General features: G+C 40.8%; 2 protein-coding genes and 1 long non-coding RNA gene across 8 annotated transcripts; 1 reads left to right on the forward strand and 2 right to left on the reverse strand.

Annotated features, from left to right (window-relative positions):
- Nucleotides 1-535: 535 nt before the first annotated feature.
- Nucleotides 536-10,326, reverse strand: slc34a2a (solute carrier family 34 member 2a). 6 transcript variants are annotated; one of them, XM_054751621.2, is made up of 13 exons: nucleotides 10,021-10,326; nucleotides 9,222-9,312; nucleotides 8,934-9,044; nucleotides 8,171-8,299; nucleotides 7,874-8,017; nucleotides 7,662-7,773; nucleotides 5,899-6,091; nucleotides 5,590-5,685; nucleotides 5,375-5,495; nucleotides 5,022-5,189; nucleotides 4,830-4,946; nucleotides 4,595-4,719; nucleotides 536-2,103 (listed from the first exon to the last, which is right to left on the reverse strand). In XM_054751621.2, exons 1-13 carry the CDS (start codon nucleotides 10,069-10,071, stop codon nucleotides 1,543-1,545), a joined length of 2,019 nt encoding a protein of 672 aa, XP_054607596.1. In that variant the 5' UTR covers nucleotides 10,072-10,326; the 3' UTR covers nucleotides 536-1,542. The 6 variants fall into 6 exon arrangements, with proteins under 6 accessions (XP_054607596.1, XP_054607597.1, XP_015809731.1 ...); XM_054751622.2 differs by having other exon boundaries at nucleotides 9,267-9,312; nucleotides 10,021-10,325; XM_015954245.3 differs by lacking the exon at nucleotides 10,021-10,326 and adding an exon at nucleotides 9,877-10,005 and having other exon boundaries at nucleotides 9,267-9,312.
- An 8,750-nt stretch (nucleotides 10,327-19,076) lies between these two features.
- LOC139070517 (uncharacterized) lies at nucleotides 19,077-21,123 on the reverse strand. The gene is made up of 3 exons (XR_011521015.1): nucleotides 20,921-21,123; nucleotides 20,561-20,687; nucleotides 19,077-19,879 (listed from the first exon to the last, which is right to left on the reverse strand). It is a non-coding gene; the product is annotated as an uncharacterized lncRNA (long non-coding RNA).
- A 286-nt stretch (nucleotides 21,124-21,409) lies between these two features.
- Nucleotides 21,410-26,616, forward strand: LOC107382197 (OCIA domain-containing protein 1). The gene is made up of 8 exons (XM_015954238.3): nucleotides 21,410-21,593; nucleotides 23,000-23,084; nucleotides 23,309-23,362; nucleotides 23,436-23,483; nucleotides 24,191-24,320; nucleotides 24,438-24,604; nucleotides 26,188-26,349; nucleotides 26,451-26,616. The coding sequence occupies exons 1-8, from the start codon at nucleotides 21,540-21,542 to the stop codon at nucleotides 26,486-26,488; spliced, it is 738 nt and encodes a 245-aa protein (XP_015809724.3). The 5' UTR covers nucleotides 21,410-21,539; the 3' UTR covers nucleotides 26,489-26,616.
- The last annotated feature ends 424 nt before the right edge of the window (nucleotides 26,617-27,040 follow it).

Here is a 27,040-nt window from a genome sequence, read left to right on the forward strand (position 1 = left end):
GTGAAACATTAATGTGATGACAGTAAAGATGGTGATAAGGGTTATCATATGTTTAGGAACAGAGTTTGATTCTCTGAACCCTTTGAAGTGTTCATTATTAATAATTGTTCTCACCCGCCTTATCTTACTTGGAAAACTTCAGATAACGCTGATAAGAAGGCCATAAATACCGTGTCAGAGATCCACACCGGTTCAGGACACGTTTGAACTGATGAGTTTGGGGATTTCTACCACCAGAACAATAAACTGACTCAACAGAAACACGTACTCATGTTTCATAAATGAACATTTATTGTGTTACATATTATTAATGTGAATTATAATAAGATGTTTATTCACCTTTACGTCTAATTACAAAATAATTTTACATCTTAAAACGATGTGTAAAGAATATACGTGTTGCTTTGGCACAGTGAAAAAAGTTTAAAATATAATTTAAAATACGTCAAGTTTACCAGAACTTTTATATTTTATGTTTTTTTAGGACAGTCTGGTAATATTTATGAAGAGTTAAGTGAGAATGTCATCAAATGTGTCTGATAAATTCTGTTTTAATTATGACAAATACTCTCAAAAGACCAAATCCAACCTTCACTCGTGTCATTTTGTTAGTTTGTTGCACAAACTTCCTGAACGGCTTCATTTGGGAAGATGTGTTCAAATCCTACAGGACTGATGAGCTAACAGCTAGTCATAGTGCACCAAGACCAAAGCCTACTGCTGCCATCCTAAAGCAACTAGCTCAACATCATTTTACAGCAGCTCGTGTGCCATTATTTTGTAAATATTAGTAATTTATGTTTAATTAATAACTATGTTGTCTGTATAAGATGGTGAGGTAACAGTTCATTGAAAAAGTTGCACAAAGTGTGAAAATTGGAACTTGGAGCTGTTTCAACATGACAATAAGACACTGGCCTGGGATGAATTAGGACTAGCAGTTAGCCCATCAATCCTGTTGGAAATAAACACTGTTTCTCCAAACAAAGGCTGTACAGGAAGCTATGCACAAAGGGTAAAAATAAACTATAACTTTTACACAGAATCACACTTCAGAGTGATTAGAATAACAGTTTAAATGAGAAGGAAAGACTAATTTTTTCTAAACAAAACAGTTTTTCTTCTTTCTGTTTAACACAGTTAAAAAAAGGATGATTTACAAAACAAATACAGATCCATAAATGTTTTATTTGGTTTGTATTGCATAAGCCAAAAGCTCTAAGAGCTTTGCGGCTTCACGTCTCACCAGTTCTTCAGTTTTAGGCACACACTTCATGACGAAACTCAAGTAAAGGCTTCATAAGAGAGGGTGAGATGGTCAGTGCTGACAGATCATGTTGGTTTTGGTCTTTTGATGGACTCCTAATTATTTCTGGACCACTGCAGCTAAGCATTAACAATAAAGGACTTGTCACCATTCCTCACGTTGTATAAAAATATAAATTAGGAGTGACCAAATAAGTACATTTTAAATTCTTAGATCATGGGTCATGACCAGTATTCTCTGCATCATACAAAATCACTCTGAATAAATATAAAATCTCAAAGCTGGGTCTTTTTTAGAATATTTAGCTCTATCTTTATCTCATTTTCCACTTCCTTTTCCACACTCATTGCAGGGTTATCATACACCGCCTTGTGTACTTTTGTGCCATTTAACACAGACTTTTGTTCTTCATGTTCCTCGTTTGTACCTTGGCAGCATTTGCAGCAGCAGCAGCATTTGGCTGTGCACACACCCACCACTTTATCCCAGGGAGCCAGAGAGTGGGCCCAGAGAGGAAGGAAGTCCCAGGAACGCAGAGCTGCAGGGAGGAAGTCAGGTCTTCGTTTCTGCAGCACGTTGACCACCACAATGAAGACTAACACGACAATGAGAGGAACACCAACGCCCACCAGCACCTGCCACCCAGCCAGAGACAGGCTGAACACGAAGAGCGGCAAAACGAAGAAGCAGGCGATGATGTAGACGGCAGCAAACCAGCGGTAGGAGGCTGTGATATTCCCCAGACCTTTAGCCAGTCGGATGGGGAAGCGGGTGAAGGGGATGGGGTACCACAGAACGATGCCAGAGAGGTTAAAAAGGAGGTGCACGAGGGCAATCTAAAGGATCAACACAAAAGAACATTTTATATAGCTGTGATTTTTTTTATGAGTATTTATGTATTTACAGCAACTCTTTTATTTGACTTTTATTTGTTCTATGTGTTGTCTATTATGAATGAACTGATTTGTTTACTTGAGTGTTTTCTATGTGTGTTTTTGGTCTTTGCTTGAAAAATGTTGTGTCTGACACCTTGGTCTTTTATTTTCACTGAAACTTTCTATGGAGGACACACTTGTAAACAAAATGGTTCATATATATATATATATATATATATATATATATATATATATATATATATATATATATATGTGTGTGTGTGTGTGTGTGTAGCCATGCTGGTATATATATATATATATATATATATATATATATATCAGCATGGCTACATATACATATACCGTAAATCCTCTAATATTAGCCTGTATTTAATTAACTGCCAGGTATCATATTTTGGCCGGTGTCGGAGTCGGCGGAGGTGAACAATGGCTGTTTTTTTATTGTGGCCGGGTGGAATGTGGTAACAAGCAAGTACAGGGGGGCGCTTGTGTCATCTGTCTCACTTTTGATTTGCCAGTGATAGACCGCGAGGGTAACTTTAACCGTGCGGAGACGAAGAGGAGGGAAAATTTTGATATCAAGTTCAAAGAGAACATGCTGATTATGCTGCAGAACACTCTGGGGAGCAGTAGCAGGGGTTGTATGAACTAGTCGACTAGTCGACTTCACCGCTCTATAGTGACTTTTTATGACTGTCATCGACTAGTCGCTGTCACGTGATAATGACCGGCAAGATGCAGTCCACGGAAAAGACAGCAAATTGTGACATTTACCCTCAGTCCACACACACAAACACACACACACACACACACACACACACACACACACACACACACACATATATATATATATACATATATATATACATATATATATATATATATACATATATATATACATATATAATAAACCACAGTAAGAAACATTTACTATATACATATATATATATATATATATATATATATATATATATATATATATATATATATATATATATATATATATATATATATATATATATATATATATATGTATGTATGTATGTGTGTATATATATGTATTTATATACCTACATATGTACATATATATATATATACATACATACATACATATATACATACATATGTAAAATAAACCCCAGTAAGAAACATTTACTGTGCTCTCAGTGCTGAAATAAATGTAGTAGAAACAATGACAACAGGTGTTTTCCCATGAAAGGAGAGAAAAGGGCGGATTGTGGTCCAGGAGGATTTAACCTGACCTGAACGGTAGCACGTGCAGACATGAATTCACTTCTTAGAGCAAAAGTGACGAGGACCTACTTTATAGGTAATCATTAATAGCTCATGAATGGGTAACAACGAAGTGACAGTTGAGTAATCATTAACTGTGTTTCATGACTGAAAGGGATGTGATTGGAAAAGTAATGAGTAGGTAGTTGTACTATAAGTACTCTATAGTAGTACTCAGGTGTTCAAAGTCATTTTTCCTCTTTTTCTAGTTTTCCTGCTTCTTTGGTCACATGAAAAAAGAGGTCTGCAGATTTTATTCTAAAATATTCAGTAAATATTTGTTAATAAATAACATTATTATGTCATTTTGTAACTCGGTGTATATTTAGTTTAAAGTGTTTTAAGGTTCTGCTGAATGTTTCATAATCAGTTTCTCACACACACTTTCATGCAGTGTTTTCAATACGAAGGGCCGTTCAGCACTTATCATCGATCATCAATCCTTAGCTAGATGTGATCAAGAGTTCACTATTAGATAACGGTGAACTCACAGTTAGTCTCTGACCCAAACACCAGGATGATCTGATCACCATAATTCTGCTGGAACCCGAATCTTTTGCATACAATTTCTTATTATTCCATAATTAGAACGTTAGTCATTTTTGTTTTATTTAGACGATTTTTAATTTTCTTTTTTAATAATTTAGCTGTTATCATTTAAAATTTTTTTCTTCTGTTAGGATCACCTCTGAGACGGTTTCATAGCCACATGTTGTTGTTTGAGCTTCATTTCATGTGCAAATCTTGATTTTAAGGGAAACGAGTTGCTCAGAGATTAAGTCAGACATTCCAGCTGATTCTATCGTGATTATTCATTTTAGTTAAAGTGTAAATATTGAGTTTGTTTTGTTTTTGGTTATTTTTTAAATAGCAAATGTCTTTTTTATTTGTGATATAGATTTAACGTTTATTAGCTTACCTGATGTTCCAACAGCATTTAAATATTTTAGTCAAGATTTTGATCGTTTTGACTGAAAACATAAAGATTAAAATAATCCAATAATTCATATCAAGGGTTATAAAAGCATTACTCAGTGTATTTGCTATTTAAAATAAACATTTGTAGACAGGTTTTAGTGCTCATAAGATGTGGGATAAAGCTTTACATAATTGTGCCTTTTTTGAAAGAATGACTCACCTGCAGCGCGTTAGCCAGCTTGTCTCCTGGACTAGCCATGGCCGCCAGTATGGCCGTGGTGGTAGTCCCAATATTTGAGCCTAAAGACAGCGGGTATGCCCGCTCTATGCTGATGACACCAATGCCTACATCAGCAAAACACACTGGTGGTTAAAAAGTGGATTTCACACAAATCAGCTCTAATGAAACCAAATAAAACATTTTAGCTATATGACTGATGGAAAATTGACTTCACCAACAAGTGGAGTGATGGCCGACGTGAACACCGAGCTGCTCTGCACAATGAAGGTCATTCCTGCTCCGACTAAGATGGCGATGTAACCCGTGACCCAGCCAAAGGGAAATGGGAAATCTGCAAGAGACACACATTAGCATTCCGCTGATCAGTTTGTCTCGTGCAGCACGTCCAGTGTGCACAGCTGCTCACCAGTGTTGATGATCTTCTTGATGACTAGAGCCACCTGTCCCTTTAACATGGAGTTTAGCAGCTTGACAATCAGAACCAAGCAGGAACAGAGAACCAGCAGAGACAGAGCCAACAGGATCAGACCAATGGCCAGATCAGTCAGATTCACATCCACAAAGAGGTGCTGACCTGGGGGAACACGCGTTACTACAGGGACTGGATATCATCACAAGAACTCTGTATGAAATACATCTAAATATTTGCCCATGGACCTTAAGGGAAGTGCAATTAAAATAAACTGTTTTTACTACTAGCACATGGCACCATTTTCCTCAACTCATTACAGAAATACTCAATAGTTTCACTGGTCTTACATTTCTTTATGTAATAAGTCTCAGACATATTTTTCAGTGTGATGGTGGTGTTCCCATCGACCCAGCAGAGAGACGGCGCCGTACAGTTCTCTGGCCCAGAAACCGTCATGTTCTTTAAGGTCTGAAAGACAGCAGCGGTTTGGCAGAAACTTAAAAAAGCATCTATAATATTAAAGGTGTATGGCCCGTCTGACACATTTTACTACACGTCTTACTGTATTGGTGTAGGTCTGGCACCATTTCTTAATGAAACTCTTGTTTTTGGCTTCTGGGATTCCAATGGCGATGTCTCTGATGACAGACTCGTCCAGCTGAGGTAGGAGAGATAACAATCTTTTACAGAACCTCTTATCTGTCTGATAACGTTGTGGACAGGAAAACAGCGAAATGACGATAATCACAAACATCAAATGTAAACGGTGCTGCATGCGTGGCACCTGGTAACAAAATAGCTGTCCCATCCCAATCCCATCCTCCGCACTGGTTTTCGATAAAGAACATGACTCCTTTTCATGACGTCTCACCTGTATGATGGACTCAGTCAGGGGGTCAGTGATCACATTTAACAGGTCTGGGGCTTCCCCGCTCTGGATATGAAAGGAGTCGATGATGAGCTTAGTGAGGATGTACAAATACCCAGTGGCAGCTTCCAGAGGCAGCAGCACCAGAACAGAGAGCCAGTTAAAGAAGTCGTGCACCGTGGCCCCAGCAAACGCCCTGGAAACATGGAGAATAAACCACATTCAATATATCTGAGCCTCTCTGACTTGGCCTAAATATCATATTTTTCAAACTGTAAAAGAGCCCGGAGAAGTTTCTACAAGCCTCTTTGGTTTTGGTTTAGAAGAGTAGAAAACAATGAACATCTAAAGTGACATTGTAATTACCGTTAATCTCTGGAAGCATTCATCAAAATGTTGTTGCAAATGAATTAAATGAAGTCCAGTTTTTGAAAAATATTGGCAACTTTGTAACATTTAACCATAAAAATTGGGTCTACAATTCATGGGAGGGGTCTAAGTCACTGGATGCGGCCATATTAGACGTGATATTTGTTTCTACGGGAGCCTACAAAGTCAAAATGCATTTACTGATTTGTAACAAACGGTCACAAAATGTCAGCCATTCATAAACGTTGTTGTTTTGGACATTTACCTCTTCATTCGTTGCCAGTGATGAAAGGGAGTCTGATGTGTTTGCTGGAGGTTGCGCTCACGGGGATTTTTGAGCCTAATGGCCATCCGTTGGTGAGGTCTTACTCGAGCACAAAAATACCACTTGCTTGAAATGATTTAGGTACGTACTGCCCCCTATCGCCAGGGAAAGTACACACCGTCACTTTAAATCAAAAGTGTTTCTGTTGTCTGGGGCAGCAGTAGCTCAGGAGGAAAAGCAGGCTGTCCTGTAATCGGTAGGTTTGATCCCAGCCCGGACTAGAGAATGCTGCTGTTGTGTCCTGGTCCACTTAACCTGCCTTGCCTGCACCGGTGGCGCCAGTACTCGGCAGCCTCACCTCTGTCAGTGAGCCCCAGGGAAACTGTAGCTACGCCGTAGCTCATCCCCACCAGCGTGTGAATGTGGGTGTGAATGGGTGAATGACTGATTGTGTTGGCACGTTGGGGGGTTGCAGAACCCTAAGAAGGCGCTATACAAATACAGGCCGTTTACCTTTCATAGATTTGAATAGAATAGACTTTATTGTAATTGCTCATGGCAATTAAATTACAGATGGTCTGCCATCAACAGTGCACAAGACAATAAATGTCAAAAGCCATAAAGGACTAAAAACAACTTAAAAACATTTAGCAAACAACAAGAAAGTACAACCAGTGATTCAGATCTGCTAATACAATAAAATGATTCAAAACAGATTAGTCCACATTACTGATGGGGATGTGGGGGGTTGAATGGTGCTGTTGTGTTGAATGTTCTGATGGCCCAAGGGAAGAAGCTGTTGGAAAGTCTGGCGGTGTGTGATTTAACTGACCTGAAGCGGCGCCCTGAGGGCAACAGTTCAAACAGGCAGTGGGCAGGGTGGGTGGGACTACCTTGGTGATAGTAAACGTGAAAAACAAACAGCTGGAATGTAATCTCTGAATTTCTGACCTTCTTCCATCTCGACTAATTGCTCAGTGTGTGGGAGAATGACTGTGTTGCGTTTGAAACAGCTGTTTACGGCTGCAGCGATAAAAGCTCATGAGTCCTTCAGATACTGTTTCACCATGTCAGCAAAATTAGTTTGGCTCATTTTCTTTATGTTCCCAAATGGGGAAAAGTCCTTCGTTACCTGCGAAAGGTGCTGCGGTCACCAGCCTGCGTCATGGCAACCAGCGTGTTGGTTACAGAGGTGCCGATGTTGGTGCCCATGATGATGGGGACGGCCATCTGCACTGTTAAAACTGCCAGAAGACACAGATGTGATGTTTGTCTCACTCCTCCACATATGAAACCTTAAGACTACTTGAACTCTGAGTGTGTGGTGTAGACGCTCCCACTCACTGCCAGCGGAGACCATGCTGACCACTATAGAGGAGGAAGTGGACGAGCTTTGGACCAGCAGAGTAACCAGAACACCAATGACCAAACCAGCCAGGGGGTTGGACAGCACCGAGCTGTCCTGGAAGATTTCACCTGCTGTTTTACCTGGAAGAGGTGAGAACTGAACTGAATTCATTATCTGAACCACTTAATCTTCAGTAGGGTGGCAGAATTGGACATTGTGGTGCTGCACATCACAGCAGAATTCATTTATGACATTAATCTACATTTCATTTGCAGATTCTTCAGCTCTGTTACCTCCAGCAAGCTGAAAGGCTGAGCTGAGGATGTCGAGGGAGCAGATGAACATGTAGAGGAGGCCCAGCAGCAGAATCAGCTTCAACACCGACACCAGAACTCTCAGGGCCTTGCCTCTGGTGTCCAGAGCTGAAACGAACAAAACAGGAGACACGAAGACCATAATTTATCTGATCCTGCCTTTACTGTCAAATAGCTGCAAAATAATTTAATCCAATTAGATTTAATTTTGTGCTTAACTAATGTAATTTTGATTATTTACTTGGCCTTATCTGATATTATTGCATGCCACTGAGAAGGCCCTTTGCTCATTCTAACATTGATAACTGGTCGGTGATGTCTTGGCACGAACTCAGCAGTTTACACCACAGATCACATTTATTATGTCTGATTATTATCCAAGTAATTAGATTGTTACAGATCTGTTCTTCTCCTGATAAAACAAAATGCTGATAGCATCATTAAAGTAAATGAAATGAGTTTTTGATCAATACAAAAAGTTGCTTAAGAATCAAACATTTAACAGATCCCTAATAAAAAACAGACTAAAAGAAAAAATCTTAAAGTGAATAAATACAAAGGAAGTTCTCTGCTTTAATTTAGCATAAAATAAATGATTGTATCAGGAGGGACTGAAAGAAGGGACCACATGAAGAAAGGACACACGAAAGAAGCACGAAAAGAGCCGATGCATGATTGTTCCAACTGAACAGAGAATAACAAACATTATGAACACACAAATGGATCATTAATGGCGCCCCACCTGACCATGGGACTCCTGTGTCCTTTATTTCTGGCAGATCCCATGGATCCCTTTCCTCTGAGTCCGGCTCTACCAGCGCCACGGTGGAGTGTGCAAGGTTCGGTTTGGCTTCTGGAACAAAACACTAGAGTTTAAGAACTAAAATGACAATGAACTGCTTTCAGCATATTTTCTATCTATGTCTTCTTAAAGCATGAACAGAATATGACGTTAAGATAAAATTCTAAAAATTGGGGTTAAGTGTACAATATTATAACTGTATTTTTATTATTAATATTAATATCTTACTTTTATTTCCTTGTTCATTAAAAAAATAATAATAATCAGATAGACCTTTGCATTTTCCCTGGTATTTCTCATCCTGGTTCTCCATCTTTTTCTGAGAGTGACAGAAAAAACATTTCAACGTTTATTTTCATTTATAGCAAAAAAAAATCTTAGATTTTCTTCTACAGTCGATCTTTTTCCTTTCTTGTTTTTTTAACTGACTTAATGTAACTTTGAGCTAACAAAACTATACATTAAACACACATGAAAGCACACACACACACACACACACACACACACCAGATTATTGATCTCTCTGTCACATACTGTGGTTGCAGTAAAATTCCATCCACACCACGCTGCCACACAATGAAAACTGAATCAGTGTCAGGCTGGGAATGACCTTTTTCTTCTCCATGAAGATCTAAATGCTTTAATTTTATTAGGCTTGGCATATATTAGTTAACAGACAGCCACGTTAAAGTCCAACACCGATACGGTCCTTTGTGCCGAGTCTCTATTTGTTAAATGAGGAAAGACTTTGCTTTAACTTATAGAAACACCTGTCTCCTACACAAAAACACAGACAGCAGCGAAACCTTACACAGATGGAATCAAACCAGCTGTTTTGCTCACCTGCAGCAGGTAAAGTAAGTCGGTGATCCTCTAGACTCACCTGGGCTTTGGGGCTGGACGTGCTGCCCTCCACACAAATAAGGTGGAAGTGTTGGGGGGGCATCAGACCCGACTGGGATGTACAGATTCACGTCCGACGCACAGATAAGCACGAACACACCTTTCAAACTTTGATTAGCCTTACCTGATGCCAGCGTCCCCTCGCTCCCTGTTGTGTCGCAATCCAAACCCGCATGGTGTCTGATGATAAGTGGTCGTCTTTCTGCACCTGCTGTCTGTTAGCTTTTTATCTCAGGAGCTCCTAAAACTCATGGCAAGTCTCATTTTTTGAGGCGTCTGTTTGTTTGCTGAGAAAATCCTGATTTTAGTTTTTTTTTTCCTTTGCCTATGTATTCTGTCCAGCTACAGTGAGACTGTAAATCCAGCAGGTTGATCCTTCGATTGAACACATGAGAGGGCAGTCAGATAGCTGACGGCTGGTCCGGATCTCGTGGGGATGTTTGGTGTGAGGCAGGATGTGCCCAGAGTCAGAAAGCCACAACTTGAGTTCATAAATGGGTTCTATTTTTGGAGCAACACTGATAAGCTATTGACTTTCCTAATATAGTTACTGGTCAATACTTTGGAACATCACCGACCCGGGTTCTGACCCATAAAACTGTTGGTGGCAGCTCAGAGTCACGTCAGGCCAGACTAATGTAGCGACTTTCCATGAGAGAAGAGACGGTACAGCTGTGGGTCACATGAAGGGAAATGCTCCTCTACCTGTCTCTTCTCTGGGAACCAAACTTATCCTAGCTGCAGCTCACTGAAACTGTTTTAATGTGCAATAACATGTTTATACTAGTTTTACAAAAAGTCCGACCTTTATCAATACCTGAAACTCTAAGAATGATGCAAAAAGCCATTTATGTCAGTGATTCAACAAGACTGAGAGACCATGTAAAGCAGGGCTATTCAGTTCCAGGCATCGAGGGCCAGTATCCAACACGTTTTGGTGTTAACCTGCTTCAACACACCTGATTTAAATCAGTGGGGGATTAACAGGTTTCTGCAGAGCCCAATGAGCTGCTGCACAGGTGATTCAACCACTGACTCAAGTGTGTTGGGACAGAGAAACCATTAAAACATGCTGGATACCACATGGAATAGCCCTGGTCTAAAGGCTCAGGAACTCTGCAGATGTTCTGGATTCATTAGCTGATTAGAGCGTGAGACCTTGAGTCTAGAATATTGAACCTTTTCACAATATTCTAATTGTATCAGATTCTGAATTTGGGGTTTTCATAAGCTGTAAGCCACAATCATCACAGTTATAACAAACAAAGGCTTAATTATCTGGATTAGCATGTATTAGCTTCACTTTTTAGGTTGAATTACTGATATCAGATCTAATTTCCCAGAGTTACCTGGTCCAGGAGGGCAGCACAAGAGCAAAACAGAGAATTACATGAGTCACACGTTACAATGAAAGCACGGCGACAGACAAAAAAAGGTTGGGATGATTCAGTGAGCAAAGCAGCTACACTTACGCAGAGAGCTGGTTTATCAAACATTTAAGTGTTTTAAATAGACCTAAAGAAATCAGTTGTGTAATTTTCAGTTCCTACTTCTTTTTCCAAGAAGATGGAGCGATAAAGTTAAAAACAATTTTCCCAAGTTCTGTTCTGATTCTAGAGATCCACAGTGGCTGGGCAGCACTGGAACACAGACCATGATGGATTCGACCATTTTGCTAATTCACACTCAGATAAGGAATGAGTCCTAAGAGAGACCTGTAGATGGAGGCAGCAGCATAGAGGGAGCAGAGACGTGCACGGAAGTGTAGTGACTCTAAAGTAAGACGTTCATAAATGATCTGCTGAATGTAACCAAATCAAACACATGAACGCTTAAAAATACATACAAGGAATTAAATCTAAATAAACCTGATTTTAGTTTAAATATGAGTTCAAATGTTATTTGTTTTAATTTAAAGGTTGAATGTGGAGCAATTTAATAAACAGCTTTTTTTTTTTAAATAATACCTCCACGGGGCGTTTAGAGGCATGCAGAAGGTACAGGATTTCATGTAAAAGCTATATTTTATTTAAAAAAACAATCAAATATTTATTTTGATGGGTACAACACTGGGTTTATGTTTACATCTACCAGCCAGTAGAGGGCACCATTGAGGCACAGCGAGGCTAGCTCTGTGGCAAAGAGGAGTTCCAGGACTCTAGAGGGTGCTATTTCAAATACAGGCCATTTACCATTTACCATAAAACCAGAGTGAGTTTAGGTGAAGCCGACAACAGATGGACCCAAATTAAAAAATGTCACATATCTGTTGTGAACCTGGAATCCCGACGGCTGGAAACCTTGTTCTATTGTTGCAACTACAACCTCCAGACACTAGATGTCGCTTTGGTGTTCGTGTTCCACATTCAGCCTTTAATTATTTAGTTAACTTCCAAATTCTGACAACAGACACTTTCTGAGATTTTTTATAGGTTTGAATGAAACATAATGTACGGCAGAACATCAACTGGTGGCCCGCAGGCCACACCCGGCCCACCAGACCTCTCCATCCGGGCCGCCAATAATTAATGAATCAGGAATAGAGAAAATGCCTGTTCTACTTTTTCTATATCAAATTAAACAAACCTGACAACAAACTCAGTTCTTATTCAACATTTTTCTTTAATCTGCAGCAGCTCTTAGATTCTCAGTTTTTCCTCTATAATAGTGCATAATTTCACTGTCTCGACAAAAAACACTCACAGAAGGAAAGCAACGCATGTACAAGCATCCTATTCATGAAGTGGTTCCGCTCTCCATCATTTTGACGTCGTATTTCAAGCATGCTGTTTGCCAAAAAGTGTTTAAAGTCTTGTTATTTTCCCCCATGGGAGCGCTTTATGTAACTTTATTTTACTTATTAGCGTGTTTCCTTCTAGTGGTTGGCTCTGCCTACCAACCTGCTAAATATTGTTTACTGAACATAAACACTGACAAATGCTGAAAAGACACAACAGAAATTTGGGAGAAAGATTATTATATCAAATATTAATATATTAAGATACAACAATAATTGGAATTTATTTTAGAAGAGCATCTGGTCCTCACAGCTGCTGGAAAAAGCTCTAACCCTTGAACAAATCTAGTAGAAGACCCTTGATGTAGAAGATCTCTTAGCCCTGCTTATACTTTTGTGCCAGTTAAATAAATGTGTAGTTAAAAAAAATCTAATTTAAATGTGGCTGTGTACTTTTAATCTTTATGAGAACTTAAATGTGACAAAATGTCATTAAAACACTAAATGTGGCTAAATGTTGGTGTTTAATATTTCACAGTCGATGCCACAGAAAGGTCATCATTAGATTTCGTTACATCCCACTTTGTTTAATAGTGACTGGTAGAGTTCATTTAATGCAGGCAGTTCAAGTTTGTGTGTGTGTGTGTGTGGGGGGGGGGGGGGGGGGATGAAATCGGTGTAAATGAGGCCTGTTTGTTTGAGTAGATAATCTAATCCGTGACGTTGTTGGGTCCAGTTAGGGTCTAATTAAATGTCAGTGTGGTTTGCTTAATTAACCCCACGATGACCCAGTGAGAAAATTACTGATTAGCTCAGATAGCTCAGTGCCTCTGCACAGCCTTATGAAGCTATATAAAGGTCTACAGAGGATATGTTCGTATACTGACGTCCCATTACACCACGTAGAGTAGAAAAAAACTGCTCATGTTTGGCCTTCAATGTTATGTAATAAAACTGAGTGAATGATAAATGCATCAGACAGTTGTAGACATGTAGTTGTCTAGTGTTCTCTAAACAAGTCTGTGATGTTTATTCATTCTTGTTTCCATGTGAAAAAAGCATGATCATTTTGCAAGTGCAACAGCATCATCTAGGCTTTGTATATTGCTACTACATTAAACTCAGTTCTTCATACTGATCAGAAATAGGTAACCCCAGCTCGTGTGCAATTGTGGGTTTGATCTGATACAACATACAATTGCAATTTTATATAAGTAGAAAAAGAAAATATGCACACATTGGTGAAAAAATGTACAGCTGTTTTAAAGGGGAATAAAAGCAAGTAAACTATCAAACTAAAAAAATCTATCAGGGACTACTGGGGAAACCGTTGTAATAAAGTGCGGAGGTGATGAAGGACGTCATAATGTAAATAAATGTTTTTAATAAATGTCTGAAATACTTCATTATGAACATTGGAACTTGCAGAGAGGCATGTTTAGCTACCTTTGGAAGAAGATGGTGCAGCACGAGCTGCCATTGCTTGTCTTGTGTTGCATATGTTAATGTCCTTATTGTGGAAATATGTTCCCTTTTGTATTGTGTTCATTTTTTCATTTCATTTATTTTCGTTTATTTATTTATATAGCGCCTTGCCTTCCCACAACCGGTCAAGGCAGCCCAAAGCGCTGAATACGATAAAATACAAACAATAAAATTATAAAATCAACATGATCAAATGATAAAAAAACATGCCAAATATAAAATTATCATAAACAAATCATTTTAAATTCAGTTAAGACAACTGACAGCAGTTAAGGGATCTGAGCAGTTAAAAGTCTATAAAAGACATACCTAGGGTGACGTCATACATCTGTGATGCTGTATCAGTTTGGTTCTAAAAGACCTCAAGGATGTTGCCTGTCTAACTTCACGTGGCAGGCGGAAGTGATGTGTCAGTAGCGAACGAACCGGCTCTAAGAGCCGGCTCTTTGAAGTGAACGACGGGAGCCGGCTCGTCATTGGGAGCCGTCCCCTCCCCTCCCCCCCTGCTTTGGTGAAAGCTACAGGCGATTGGTCAACATGTGTAACTGTGTGTCCAGACTGTCCACACACAGAGCAGTAGGGGCGGGGAAGAGGGAGGATCATACTCAGACACACAGCAGAGCACATGTGGGAGGAGGGAGACGAGAGGGAATGAGGAGGAGGAAAAAGGCGAGCGAGAGGGAGGAGAGCGCGACGAAGACGGAGAGAAAATGAGCGCCAGCAGTCGGAAAGTGGAGATTTCTTAAAATGTTCAGTTATTAAATCCATAGAAATGATTAATGATATATTGCTTTTTTTTACATATAGTTTAGCATTATTTTGGTTATAAATGTACTCTACGCAACAGAAAATCTGAGGAGCCACTTGGGAGCCAAAAGAGCCGGGTCTTTTTGGTGAGCTGAGCCAAAAGAACCGGCTCTCTAAAAAGAGCCGGAATTCCCATCACTAGCAGGCGGTTCTACAGCCTGGGGCTGCAGTTGCAATGGCTCTGTCGCCACGACAATTGCGCCTCGACCTCGGCACAACCAAGAGGTCATCAGCAGCAGAGCGGTGTGATCTTGAGGGGACGTGTCTCCTCCACTCATAACATGACTCGGGATCAATCATGTGACCCCTGGTGGCACATTGGAACATTTTAATACTTTTTGTCAGATATTGGTACCTACCAAAAGTTTTCACTCAGTCCCAAAGAGGTCCAGAGTTCTGGCACCCAGTCCTAGTTGTCAGTCAACCTTTCTTTATGTACTGCGGAGTTTTTCCGTATTTCTTGAAGAAATTTTAAAAAGGGACCTTCCACTTGACACAAGATAGTTTTATGCAAATGTTAAAAAAAAAATGTCACACACTCAAGATTTGGAAGGGTAGCTCAAAAATAGAGACATTTTTTGAAGTTTTTTGCTAATATTTTTGCCACGGTAAATCAGATCGGTTAGAAAAGTAATAAAACACCTCCCATGGCCAAGCCGCTCGTTTTTTGATGTATGATTTGTTAGGGTGCACACAGCTGTTCCAGCTGCATTAACCCTCTGGTGTCTGTGGACGCGGATCCGTGTCTTTTGAACAGGTCTTATTTGGGACGCCGTATTGACTACCAAAGTGTCTAAAGTGCTCCAACCAAAGAGTGAAGGTTACATGTTGAAGGAGGTTCTTGATGTGGATGGAAATGGTGGCAGGATAAGATTAATGGAGGTGAATGATGCTTTTCTGTTCTTAGACTGAAAGTTGTGGGCGTGTATATACTACACACTCCTGCTCACAATGGCTCGTATACTTATTTTCTGTAAGAATGAGACAAAAATATTCTGACTGTTTTTACTATGTAAGTGTAAAAGTGACTAATTTCGCAAGTAACTTGAAACTGTAAGTACATAAGATAGGCAGATGAATTTGAAATAGCTATCAACAAGTTTTATCAAAATAAGGCAGAATAAGTTTACTGAAACCTAGATCAAATATTTATATAGCCTACATTTCTTAAATTGAAAAATTAACAGGGTGGAAGACTTCTGTGTTCCTGGAGTTCAGGAGATGTTTTATCTTTTTCCCAAATATTTTTATGCTCTCATTAGGATTTGTGGACCGGTGTCCTACACCATGTGGTAGGGGAACATGCCTGGGCCATTGGTGAATGTCACCATGGTCCCCTGGTGGAGAACAGTGAAAAGGTCTGGCTTCAGAAGAATTCCTTGGCACACCAGAAACGGCGTAACATTGTGCTTGATCAACGCTGGCTGAAAAACGTACATAAATATTTACACTTCAGGTATAGGATTATAAATTGACTTCTGGTTCATAAATCACCATAATTTATGTTCTTGTATTAATATTATTTTATTTTGTCCAATATGAATTTACAGATCAACTGCAGAACTGGAATCATTCCATAACCACATCCTGATGTATGCGAGCAATCGCTTCAGCTTCTCACCACCCGTGTACTCAGCTAGGACCATGTTGGCTGCACTAGATTACAACCATCATGTTGACAGACCAGCAAAGAGAAAGACTGATGGCACAATACAGTATGTAGTTTTTAAGTTCCTCCCTTAATTTTATTTTGTACATTGTGTAACAAAAGCTGATGTGGATTTAGGGCAAGGACAGCTACTGATTTGCGGTTGCCATTATCATTTCCATTCCATCCAACCTGTTGTGTCCTTGTGCACGAAAATTAAATGACCTTGACTACCATTTTTTTTGGGGAGGTTGAATGTCACAAATTGTCTATTACGGCTTCACTTGTGTAAGTTTGCAACTGGGCAGTTGTGGCTAACAGGTATCTTGTTGCCTCAAGTGTGTGAATGTGAGAGTGTACAAGTGTTTGACTATTTGTGTCGCATCTGTTGAAGTTGTTGAACATGTAGACAGTTTACATGTTCATTGACTTTTTCATAGGAATAATTACATACTAATGTAAATTGTTAAAATATTGTTATTTTAGGTACCAGAAGTTGTTCAACAAGAAATCCAAGAAGTGGAGCTTGTACACACTAAAAGTGGACAAGGACTATCGCTACATCTCAGACATCCAGGCCGCTATACTCAGAATCAGAATCAGATGAATTTTATTGCCAGCGCTCCTTTTAGAGCGTAGGAACTTGACTCCATAGTACAACCTGACCAAGGTTACACACACACACATATAGACAAGACAGATACAGGCAGACCATGGGAGCAGCCATAACGGCACTCCTTTGTAGATGAATAAGGGAATACATGAGGGAAGTTCAGGGAGGGAGAAAAAAGGCATTAACAGGGTTACACCAGCAGGGTGTAGCACTCCAATGCAAAAAAAACACCCGACATGTAAGCAACAAACGTCACAGTTCACAACATGAGACCCGGTAGGTAGGGGGGAGGGGCTGGGATCCTGGTTCCTCAGCGGGGGCGGCCTGTGTGGCGCTCAACCAGCTGGCTCCGCAGGTGGGAGGGAGGTCATGGGGAAGCACAGAGAGCGGTGAGTCCTTTAGCTTGATGACCTCGGTGGAGACCTCAATCTGAAGGCGGGGGGGGGGGGGGGGGGGTGGATAGAGATTCACAGCATTTGTCTGCATTCCTTCCAGCATGGGGGTTTTGCACGCAACTCCAAGGCTGCTTATGGCGTCAGATTCGATAACAGAAACTTTGTTTGGGTCAGACAGAGATAATTTTTCCTCTCTGCCTTAAGTCTGTATTGATCATTCAAGTCCTCCAGTGAAGCCAATTCAGTGAGGCTGACTTCTGGAGCTGGACTACCAAGGCGAAGAACTCCGAGGCCCGATAATCCATGTAACCTTGGTGTTCTCTCTGGTGTTCCAGTTCCCACCACCCAGCAGTTGTTACAGGAACAAGTTGGAAGGCAGACAGGTAAAAAAAAAAAATTCTTACCCTCAGTGAGAATCTTTGATTACGATATGTGTATTTTGTATTTATTATTACAAATCGAGATGCTGTGCTCCATTTTATTATCTTTTTTTATTTTATGTTGACTGTGTATATTTTGCCCCATCAATTCTTATCACGGTTGGTTTACTTGCCGTTCAACACACTAAAATCTGGACTATACTTACCAACAACAAAATTCCTCACAATGTTAGCGTGGACACTTAGTCCCTGTCCACATGTAGCCGGGGATCTGCCAAAACATAGATATTTTTCTACGTTTTGGCCTGTCATCCACACGAAAACGGAGTTTTTTCACATGAAAACGGATCTTTTTAAAAACTCCGGCCAAAGTGAAGATCTGCGTTTTCTACGTTTTGGGTGTCTGCGTGTGGAGGGACAAAACCGGAGTTTTAAAGTCCGCAACGTCACTTTCCGCGACAAAAAAAATACTGACATCACGTGTGCGACCTGTGTTTACACTAGCCGACAGCATGGATGCCCTCAGAGCTGCGCTCGCTTTATCAATTGTCCAAGCGCTTTTTGCTTGTTTGTTTTTGCAAGCGGAATTACTGCTCCTTGCGGAAGACCACAGACGAAGGACGAGGTTAAGAACGGGGGAAGTACTGCCGCCTACAGGTCTGGCATGTCCTTAACAACGTATTTATCCGGGTACGTGTGGACAGTTATTTTTTTAAACGAGGTGGTGTGGATGCAAGTTTTTGGAGGGTCGGATATTCGTTTTTAAAAAAACCCGGCTACGTGTGGGCCTTAATGAGTGACACTCAGCTGGTGTGGACGAATACAGACAGCTGCATCTCCTCAGACTTTTATGTTAAGTTTCACACCGGAGCTGTCACTCACAATACGTTTGTGTTATTTTTTTTGTAGAAAAACAAAAAAGAAAAACTGATGTTGTCTTTCTCTCTTTCTGTATGTTTCAGGATGCACTCTCCCACATCACTGAGACAATCAGCTTCTAAGGGATCAACACACTGGAGTCTAGAGCAGCTGTTAGAGCTGGAAAAGCTCTTCAAACATCTCAGCTGCACAGTGGCTTCTTACTGTTCACTAACCTGATGGTTATAGCAGAAGCAACTAAGTCTCGTGAGAAATGTAATAAAAAAATCTCCATTTTAGGTTGTAAATAAAAATTTTAAATACTACATAGTTTATTTTTATTTAATTTTTTTGGTCATATGGGTGTGTTAACATCGCTGTTTGGAAGAAAGAACTGGAGTTGATTTTTGAAAAATATAAAATTTTAATAACAAAAATTAAATTTTTCAGAAAAAAGATACAAGTTACAAAATACAAAAAAAGTATATATACACAGTGATGGTAAAATTAAAAGATGAGTATCTGCAACAGTCTTTTTGGTTGTTGTTTTTTTTTCTGTGTTAAGATTCTGCTTGGGATGAAACTTTTATATTGTCCATGTGGGTCTGGGTATCTGTCTCTAATCCTCCAGACACAGCAACTTGGTATTACTACCCTGTTACCATGTCCCAATGCTCCATATTGCCAGACCACAAAGTGACGGTATGCTGCATGTCTGAACTCACAAACTCAGGAACGGGAAGATCTTCTGCAGCACAGATCTCATTCCACATTCGTCAGGCAAGCCGGAGGACCCCCTCATGCAAAATGTATGCTTCCATTTGAGGGAGGTTGGAAATGCAGGATTGAGGTTGTTGCTGACAGCATTTTTTTTTTCAATATCTGTTGGCATTTCCCTGCAATTTGTGCATATACACTAAGGTACATCTGATGCAGGAGGACCCAATGGTGGAGCACTTGATGTTTCATCCATAATGCCAAAAAGAAGACTTGGGTCTCGTGTTAAGCAACACTCCGGCAATCTGTGTGATGACTCCAAGTTTAGGGGTCTGATTCGTGCCTGTTGAAATAATTGATAAAGAACATGACTTGGTTAATTATTTGCTACATGCTTATGAATAGTGGTACTAACTGTGTGAACATAATATTTACTTTCCTAATGTAGAATGTCTAGAAAATTGTCAAACTCTAAAGCAAATAAATTATCCCTTTTTTATTAATTATCTTTAAAAATTACTAAAAAAAATTAAGAAGAGCAATAACATTACACCAAATACAACTATACTTTGGTATATAAATGCTTTTAATAATAATTGATGTGATGAAGTTTAATTTTGATCCAGCCTGCGTAATTAAACAAATTATTTTTCACAAGCAGGGAACTCGGTTCTGCACACCAGTACACATAAAGAAAAACAATTATAAATTAATAAACCCTCTCTTCAGCAATCCTTTGCTGTTGTAACTCCTCAACTTGACGTGCATCCTGGATAGACAGTCTCTCCAAGAAGTCCTCTCACACAGGGAGTGGCCTGGGGTGGCCTGGGGTAGCACATGCCACCCTTGGAATCTGATTGGCCACCCCAGGTGCCAACACACTAATTTCTTTAAATAGGCTTTTCATTGTCCACAAAAGGCTTGGGGGTTAAAAACAAAAAAAGCATAACCATTGGTGCCACCCATGCGCAAAGTTGTGCCTTGCCTCATTTTAAAAGATCTGGACACGCCACTGCTCTCACACCTAATCTGGTTATCCTCCCTCTGGACTGATGCTGCGATTTTTGAAGAGCTATTCCAGTTCGAACAGCTGCTCTAGGCTCCGGTTTATATTCTGTATCAGACCCCGCGAGGCTCTCGTCATGGAAACTCTAATGTTGAAACAAGAATAAAAAAGAGAACCCATTTCAGTAAAGAACAAGAGGCCACAACAATATAGACATACAAAACAAGCAGTAAGCAGTAGCTTACTAGCAGACTATTATTACTCTTTGTACTGAAAATAATCAATAAATTAACATTTTAAAACATACTTCGTTCCCATATGAATAATTTAAATCAAGTTATTAAAGTTAGATGTTTATATTGTTTATTTTTCTCCTACCGATGACTCCGCCAACGTGAACAGCAACAGGTGTTGTATCAGAACACCGGTGCACTGCTTTGTGTTGTTCACCGTGGCAGAGCACGTTCACATATCCGGAGGGGCGCGGCCTAATGATTATACCCGATAGGAGGGGTGAGAGTTCTGGGACCGTGTTCTAGCTAGCTGGCCTAGTTTGTTTGGAAAAAGCGTTAAAGCACCTTTAACCATTATTTGAGAGGCATTATTATTTGAGCACTATGGTGGTATTCTCTACACAACCACACGAGGGCGCTAGTTCATTTTCAGTGATTTTACTTCCCACTGAATTTCAAAATAAAAGCCAAAATTCTGTAGTTTGATTTTTTTATATCTGTGGTTTGATTGGGTAAACGGACAGAAAGTAGAATGTGTTAATATTTTATTTCTGCTTCTAGATATGTGTAATGCGCGTTAATTATTGAGGCGTAACTCTAACAAAATCTACTTTTCTTCTATCTAGCAGTTCATTTTCCACTTCCGGGTTATGTAAGTGTTGCAGAAGCTATGACATTGTTCCTAACAACAAACGAGTTGGTCTCTTGAGTGACTTATACTTTGTTTTCCTACATGCATTGAAGTCTCGGGCGTTCTCGTCATCATGTCATCTACTCCCGCAGACTTTACAGAGGCGCGGCAGCGCGTACCGGCGCAGGTAAACACGTACAAACAGGCGCTAAGGTGTTAGCTAGGGTTAGCTAACGCTGGCTTTAGAGGAGCAGACACGCTAACAGGCTGAGCAATTTAACTAGTCTGATGTTTTAATCCCATCAGATTGAGGAGGCTGCTTTCTGTGCCTTAGATTATCTGGTGAAGGTTAACGAACGAAGAGTAGATCACTTTTCCTGTCTGTTCACCAAAGCCTGCTTGTTTATGTTCAGAGTAACCTTTAAACCTTATTTATTTTAGACACTGGTCAAGAATTAAACATGAGAAAATGACACAAACGTTGTTTTATTTTATTGTAAAATGTGAAAATTCATGCAACAATATTACATATCACGTGATGTCACCGTCACCTTCAATCATGGGTCGTTTTTACCTCTGGTTGGGCTACTAAATTAAATTATTTACAAAACAAAACGGCTAAAATTTCTGAAAATATGAAATAATAAACACTATAAATATACAAGAACATATATATATAAGAGCGAGATAAACTTTTTAAATGGAACAAAAGAACTAACCTGTATAAAGTTTGTTGTTTCACCTCTAAACAAACTATAAATTAATTTTAAAAACACTTCAATCAATTCTTTATTGTTGGCAAATAGTTCAAAATCTAAGGGCGCGAGCCAAGATGGGTGAGACCTGGAATGTAGATTTACAGTGCGACGTAGATCTGTGTGTCGTTTTCTGACTCGAGTTAATCTACATCTATCAGCGGCTGATGCCGTAAATATGGGCTGATGCAGTAAATAAGGGCTGATGCAGTAAATAAGGGCAGGTCATTTTCACGTTCAGTCTGTGTGTGAACCTGAGTTAAGTAAAAAAAAAAGAGTTTCTCTGTGAAATTGCTTTCTTATAGGCTTGATTTATGATCCGGGTGGTCCTGGCATCCTTCTGAGCAGACCAGAGTGCTCTAAACACAAGGCAGAATATTGGGCCATTCCCATCTGTACCGGGTCGGCCCGGGCCGGGTAGCCCCAGTCGGCCCCAGCCTGGCCCGGTTGATTTCACACATCCTTGCCTTAAGCCCATGTGGGCTGATTCTACCCACCAATCAGAGGCTTGCTCTAATGGAAGGTGTGAATTTGCTGTCAGCAGTGGGTGTGTTGGCCCTGGTCGGCCTGAAGCAGACCCCCTCGAGAAGAGGGCTGAGAATGAGCCTTGGGTGGCCCGGAAAAATACCAGGCCACCCAGATATGTACACAACCTACGCTACCCGGCCCGGGCCGACCCGGTACAGATGGGAATGGCCCATATGTGATGAAATTCCCTTTAGAGCCAGTGCGGTAATAAAATCTGCATATCTGTCTTGCCATGTGAGCCAGGCCTGAGAAAAACTGAAATAATCCCAGTTTAATGAGTCTAACTCCAGATGTGTGTGATGGTCTGCAGATGCCCCTGGGTATGGACTACGTCCTCACGGAGGAGGAGAAGAGGATAATGCTGGAGTGCAGGCGTGAGAGCTTCTTTTATAGATGTAAGTTGTAAAACTTTAAGGAGCCTTCAGAACATTTCTCAGCAAAAGCCTGTTTTTTCTACGACCTCCTCCCACTTCATATCAAAATGAAGGGTCCGGGCTGACATTGTTGGAGGTTCTTTACCCCCAAAACAACCCATCAAGCTATTGTTTCCACCCATCTAAAGGATAAATGTGTGTTTTGTTGTTTTTGCTTTTGCCTGACCGTAATTATCTCTCCACAGCTGTGCCCTTTTCTGTGATCAGCATGGCCATCACTCAGGCCCTAGTGACCAGAGGTATTCTGTATAATTTATCAGTCTAGACCTTGGGCCTCTTCAGAGCCTTAAACTAACACCGATCTGTTTGTAGGAGCTCTTTCTGCATCACCCAGGTTTGGATCGCTACCCAAAGTGGCCTGTAAGTTTAACGATCTTTTACTTTGGGGTGACTACCTTCGCACTTCATCTCAATTTATTCAATTATATCAAAAAGATGTCCTTGTATGCAGATCACCCTCGGCGTTTCATGCCAGACCGTTAAAGATAATAAATGGATTGTCACCACATCAGCTAATGTAGCTCTTTAGTTGTACAAAGGCGTACGTAGCCGATAACGTGCATCATTTACACTTCCTTACAGTTTACATTTGGGTTGCTTTATTACATTTTTGCATGCTTCTTTTAATCTTATCTTTTTATACATTTACAGTGTGGACAGCACAGTAAGACCTCCATTGCACAGGAAACTCTTCCTTCATGTGCTCATGACAAATAAAGCTCGGAATGTTTAAAAAGCCGTTTTGGTTCCGTTTTATTTTACCATTAAGACCACATGTAATATTACAAGATCTACATAATCTGTTTAGCAATCAGAGGATGACTCCGTTATTACCACATATTAGTTTAATATCTAAAATGGATTTAGCTCTAGATGGTTTTGTATTCGCTGAAGTTGATCCAATCATCTAGAGTTGGATTGATTTTTAAAAGTGAATCTAAGATGACTAAATAAACCGATATGTAGGATGTAGAAATGGTGTTTTTCCCTCTATACCTCTGAACTAAATGTATAGTTAGCATCGTTCTCAAATGAACCGTTTCTGCGGACTCGGTCTCATCTTACAGTTGCTGGCTTCTGTGGCTTCCTGGCTGGGAATATTTCGTACGGGAAGACGTGCCTGGAGAAGTTCAAGAGGCTAGAGAACTCTCCTCTGGGAGAAATCCTGAGGCAGAGGGCAGGAATGCCTCGACATCAGTGAGTTGGACACACTGACTCGTTGCCCTGCTTGAATGGCTTTTGGATGATTGTCTTCTCTGGAGGTCAGCAGCAGTTGCTGGACACTTGTTTTTTGTTTGTTTCTGCCTCCAACAGCTCCAGCGGTGGTCAGTCGGAGCGGAACGACCCTAACACCTCTTCGTTTGACGCCATGTTCCAGCCAACAGAAGCTCCAAACACACCCAGCCTCGACGACGACGACTACGGATTCAACCCTGATGAACCTGTTCAAGCGGGTCGAGCAGATGACTTTAGTGCTCCAGGTACCTTATAGACCAGGGGTCTTCAGTCCTGGTCCTCGAGGGCAACTATCCAGGACATTTAGGGGTGTTTGCCTTCTCCAACACATCTGAAACAGCAGGTTATCAAGCAGCAGCAGCCTGTTCGTAGCCGTTCTTTCTCTGTACGAGTTCCGGGAAAATTGACCAGGAGAAACAACGGCTCAAGCCTCCCAGCTGCTGTGTCTCCATACAAATTCAGCTCTTTCGGGGCTTTGCTGAGACGTCAGCATATCACGACTGCTTTGGCCGTGAGTGGTGTCCCAGATCTGCGCCAAGAAGCATCCATGAACATTAAAGTTTTATTCTGTATGCTGCAATTTAATGGAGACAGGACAGGGAGTAGCTGTATGATGTAAAATGTGGCGTTTACTGACCAGAAGAAGCGCTGTTTTTTATGGCGCTGTGAGACAACAAAGCCTCGTGACTTACATCGTTGTCACCAGCAACTCTTCTCATTTTACAAATGCAGGTCTTTTTGGCGACGTCTGTCATTTGATTTCATACTGAGGCCTAGTCCACAAGTAGCCTTTTTTTTTTTAAACGAATATCCGCCCCTCCAAAAACTTGCATCCACACCACCTTGTTTAAAAAAAAACTCTGTCCACACGTACCGGAAAAATACGTTGTTAAGGACATGCCAGACCTGTAGGCGGCAGTACTTCCCCCGTTCTTAACCTCGTCCTTCGTCTGTGGTCTTCCGCAAGGAGCAGTAATTCCGCTTGCAAAAACAAACAAGCAAAAAGCGCTTGGACAGTTGATAAAGCGAGCGCAGCTCTGAGGGCATCCATGCTGTCGGCTAGTGTAAACACAGGTCGCACACGTGATGTCAGCATTTTTTGTCGCGGAAAGTGACGTTGCGGACCTTAAAACTCCGGTTTTGTCTGTCCACACGCAGACACCCAAAACGGAGAAAACGCAGATCTTCACTTTGGCCGGAGCTTTTAAAAAGATCCGTTTTCGTGTGAAAAAACTCTGTTTTCGTGTGGATGACAGGCCAAAACGTAGAAAAATATCTATGTTTTAGCAGATCCCCGGCTACATGTGGACAGGGCCTGAGTTACAATCAATCAGCAGAAGTTAATCAAAGATCCTGCCTAGTGACTACCGGGCCAATCAGAGTGCCTACCCCAGCTCAGATACCTGAAAATGGCCCAGAGAGTGATGCTTTCGGTCGGCCTATTGAAGTGGAGCATGTCGTTCTGGTAGAAGAAACACGCCCAATCCCCCACAGATCACCCATCACCTGCTGTGTGTGTTCAGGCAGAGAAACCTCTATATGTTCGATGTTTTCTTTGCACCTCTTCCTTTGGACCTGAACCCAACACACTCATGGTTGGATGGACCCTTGGTGTGAATGTGTGTGTGTCTCTGCTTCAGCACACCTGATTTCCATCAGTGGGTGATTAGCAAGCCTCTGCAGAGCTTGATGACCTGCTGAACAGTTAATTCGACCATTGAGTCAGGTGTGTTGGAGCAGGGAAACAACTTAAACATGTTGTTGGTAACTAGGCTAGATGCACATTCTCAGTGTCTGATGATAAAACTCTGGGTCTTGCCATTGTCAGTTCAGTCTTACATGGACGAGAACGCGGAGCCTAGGAAGAAACCCGTCCTCTATGAGGACCTGAGACACAAAAACAGAGAGAACTACGAGGTGACGCTCATTCAGAAGGCGGACACGATGGTCAGAGCTCCATCAGAGGAGTCAGAAAGGCCTAAAAAGCAGGGTAAAGTGCTACCAAAGAGATGTTCGAGGTGGATAGGGTAACACAAAGATAGGTTTGTTCAGGGAAAATCTGACATTTTTCTGTGATTTCTTATGTTTCAGTGAAGAAGAACATCTATGGAGACACGTGGGAGGAATAAGGCCGATGACTGGGTCCGAGCTGTGATAACACTGATGCTGCGGGACTCACTGATGACTTTTAGTCTAGTTTGTGTGAGTTTTTGAGTAAAAGACATTTGAAGCATAAATAAAGACAAACTGGATGGCTGATGATTTGTGAGTTTAACACTGATTTGACATTTGTTGGTTTTGATGTCCTCCCTGGGTATTTGTAACTGATCCACCTGGTCCAACGATCCTGTGTAAATGGACCAAGACGCTTATTATCACCCATGTGGATTAGTTTATTCATTTACATCACATACTCCTGAGCACCAACAGATCATTTTATACTGCATGAAAGTGTGAATTTTATATTTAAGCTTTGGTAATTTCACAACATGAAAGGACCCTGATGTAAAGCTGGGACGATAAGCGATGGATGATGTTCATTCAGGGAATTCTAGGGAGCCGAAGTGTCCTCCCCTTCCTGTCGGCTCGTGGGTGATGTGAGTTTCGACTGTACGTCGCGTAATTTCAGATTTGTCAGCTTGTGAAAACTTGTAATTAAAATGACTACAAATCAGAAGTCG

The sequence above is a fragment of the Nothobranchius furzeri genome, chromosome 7 (assembly GCF_043380555.1).
Source record: "Nothobranchius furzeri strain GRZ-AD chromosome 7, NfurGRZ-RIMD1, whole genome shotgun sequence".
Taxonomy (NCBI): Eukaryota; Metazoa; Chordata; class Actinopteri; order Cyprinodontiformes; family Nothobranchiidae; genus Nothobranchius; species Nothobranchius furzeri.

What these genes read in the sequence shown, in the direction of transcription:
- slc34a2a (XM_054751620.2), bottom strand. Translation starts at nt 9,939, where the DNA reads ATGCCCCCCCAACACTTCCACCTTATTTGTGTGGAGGGCAGCACGTCC. An exon ending in TAATGAACAAGGAAATAAAA is followed by an intron (nt 9,045 to 9,221) that starts GTAAGATATTAA and finishes GTTTTGTTCCAG; the next exon opens with AAGCCAAACCGAACCTTGCA. An exon ending in GACCGCAGCACCTTTCGCAG is followed by an intron (nt 6,092 to 7,661) that starts GTAACGAAGGAC and finishes CCATGTTTCCAG; the next exon opens with GGCGTTTGCTGGGGCCACGG.
- LOC107382197 (XM_015954238.3), top strand. Translation starts at nt 21,540, where the DNA reads ATGTCATCTACTCCCGCAGACTTTACAGAGGCGCGGCAGCGCGTACCG. An exon ending in TCAGGCCCTAGTGACCAGAG is followed by an intron (nt 23,363 to 23,435) that starts GTATTCTGTATA and finishes ATCTGTTTGTAG; the next exon opens with GAGCTCTTTCTGCATCACCC. An exon ending in GCAGGAATGCCTCGACATCA is followed by an intron (nt 24,321 to 24,437) that starts GTGAGTTGGACA and finishes TGCCTCCAACAG; the next exon opens with CTCCAGCGGTGGTCAGTCGG.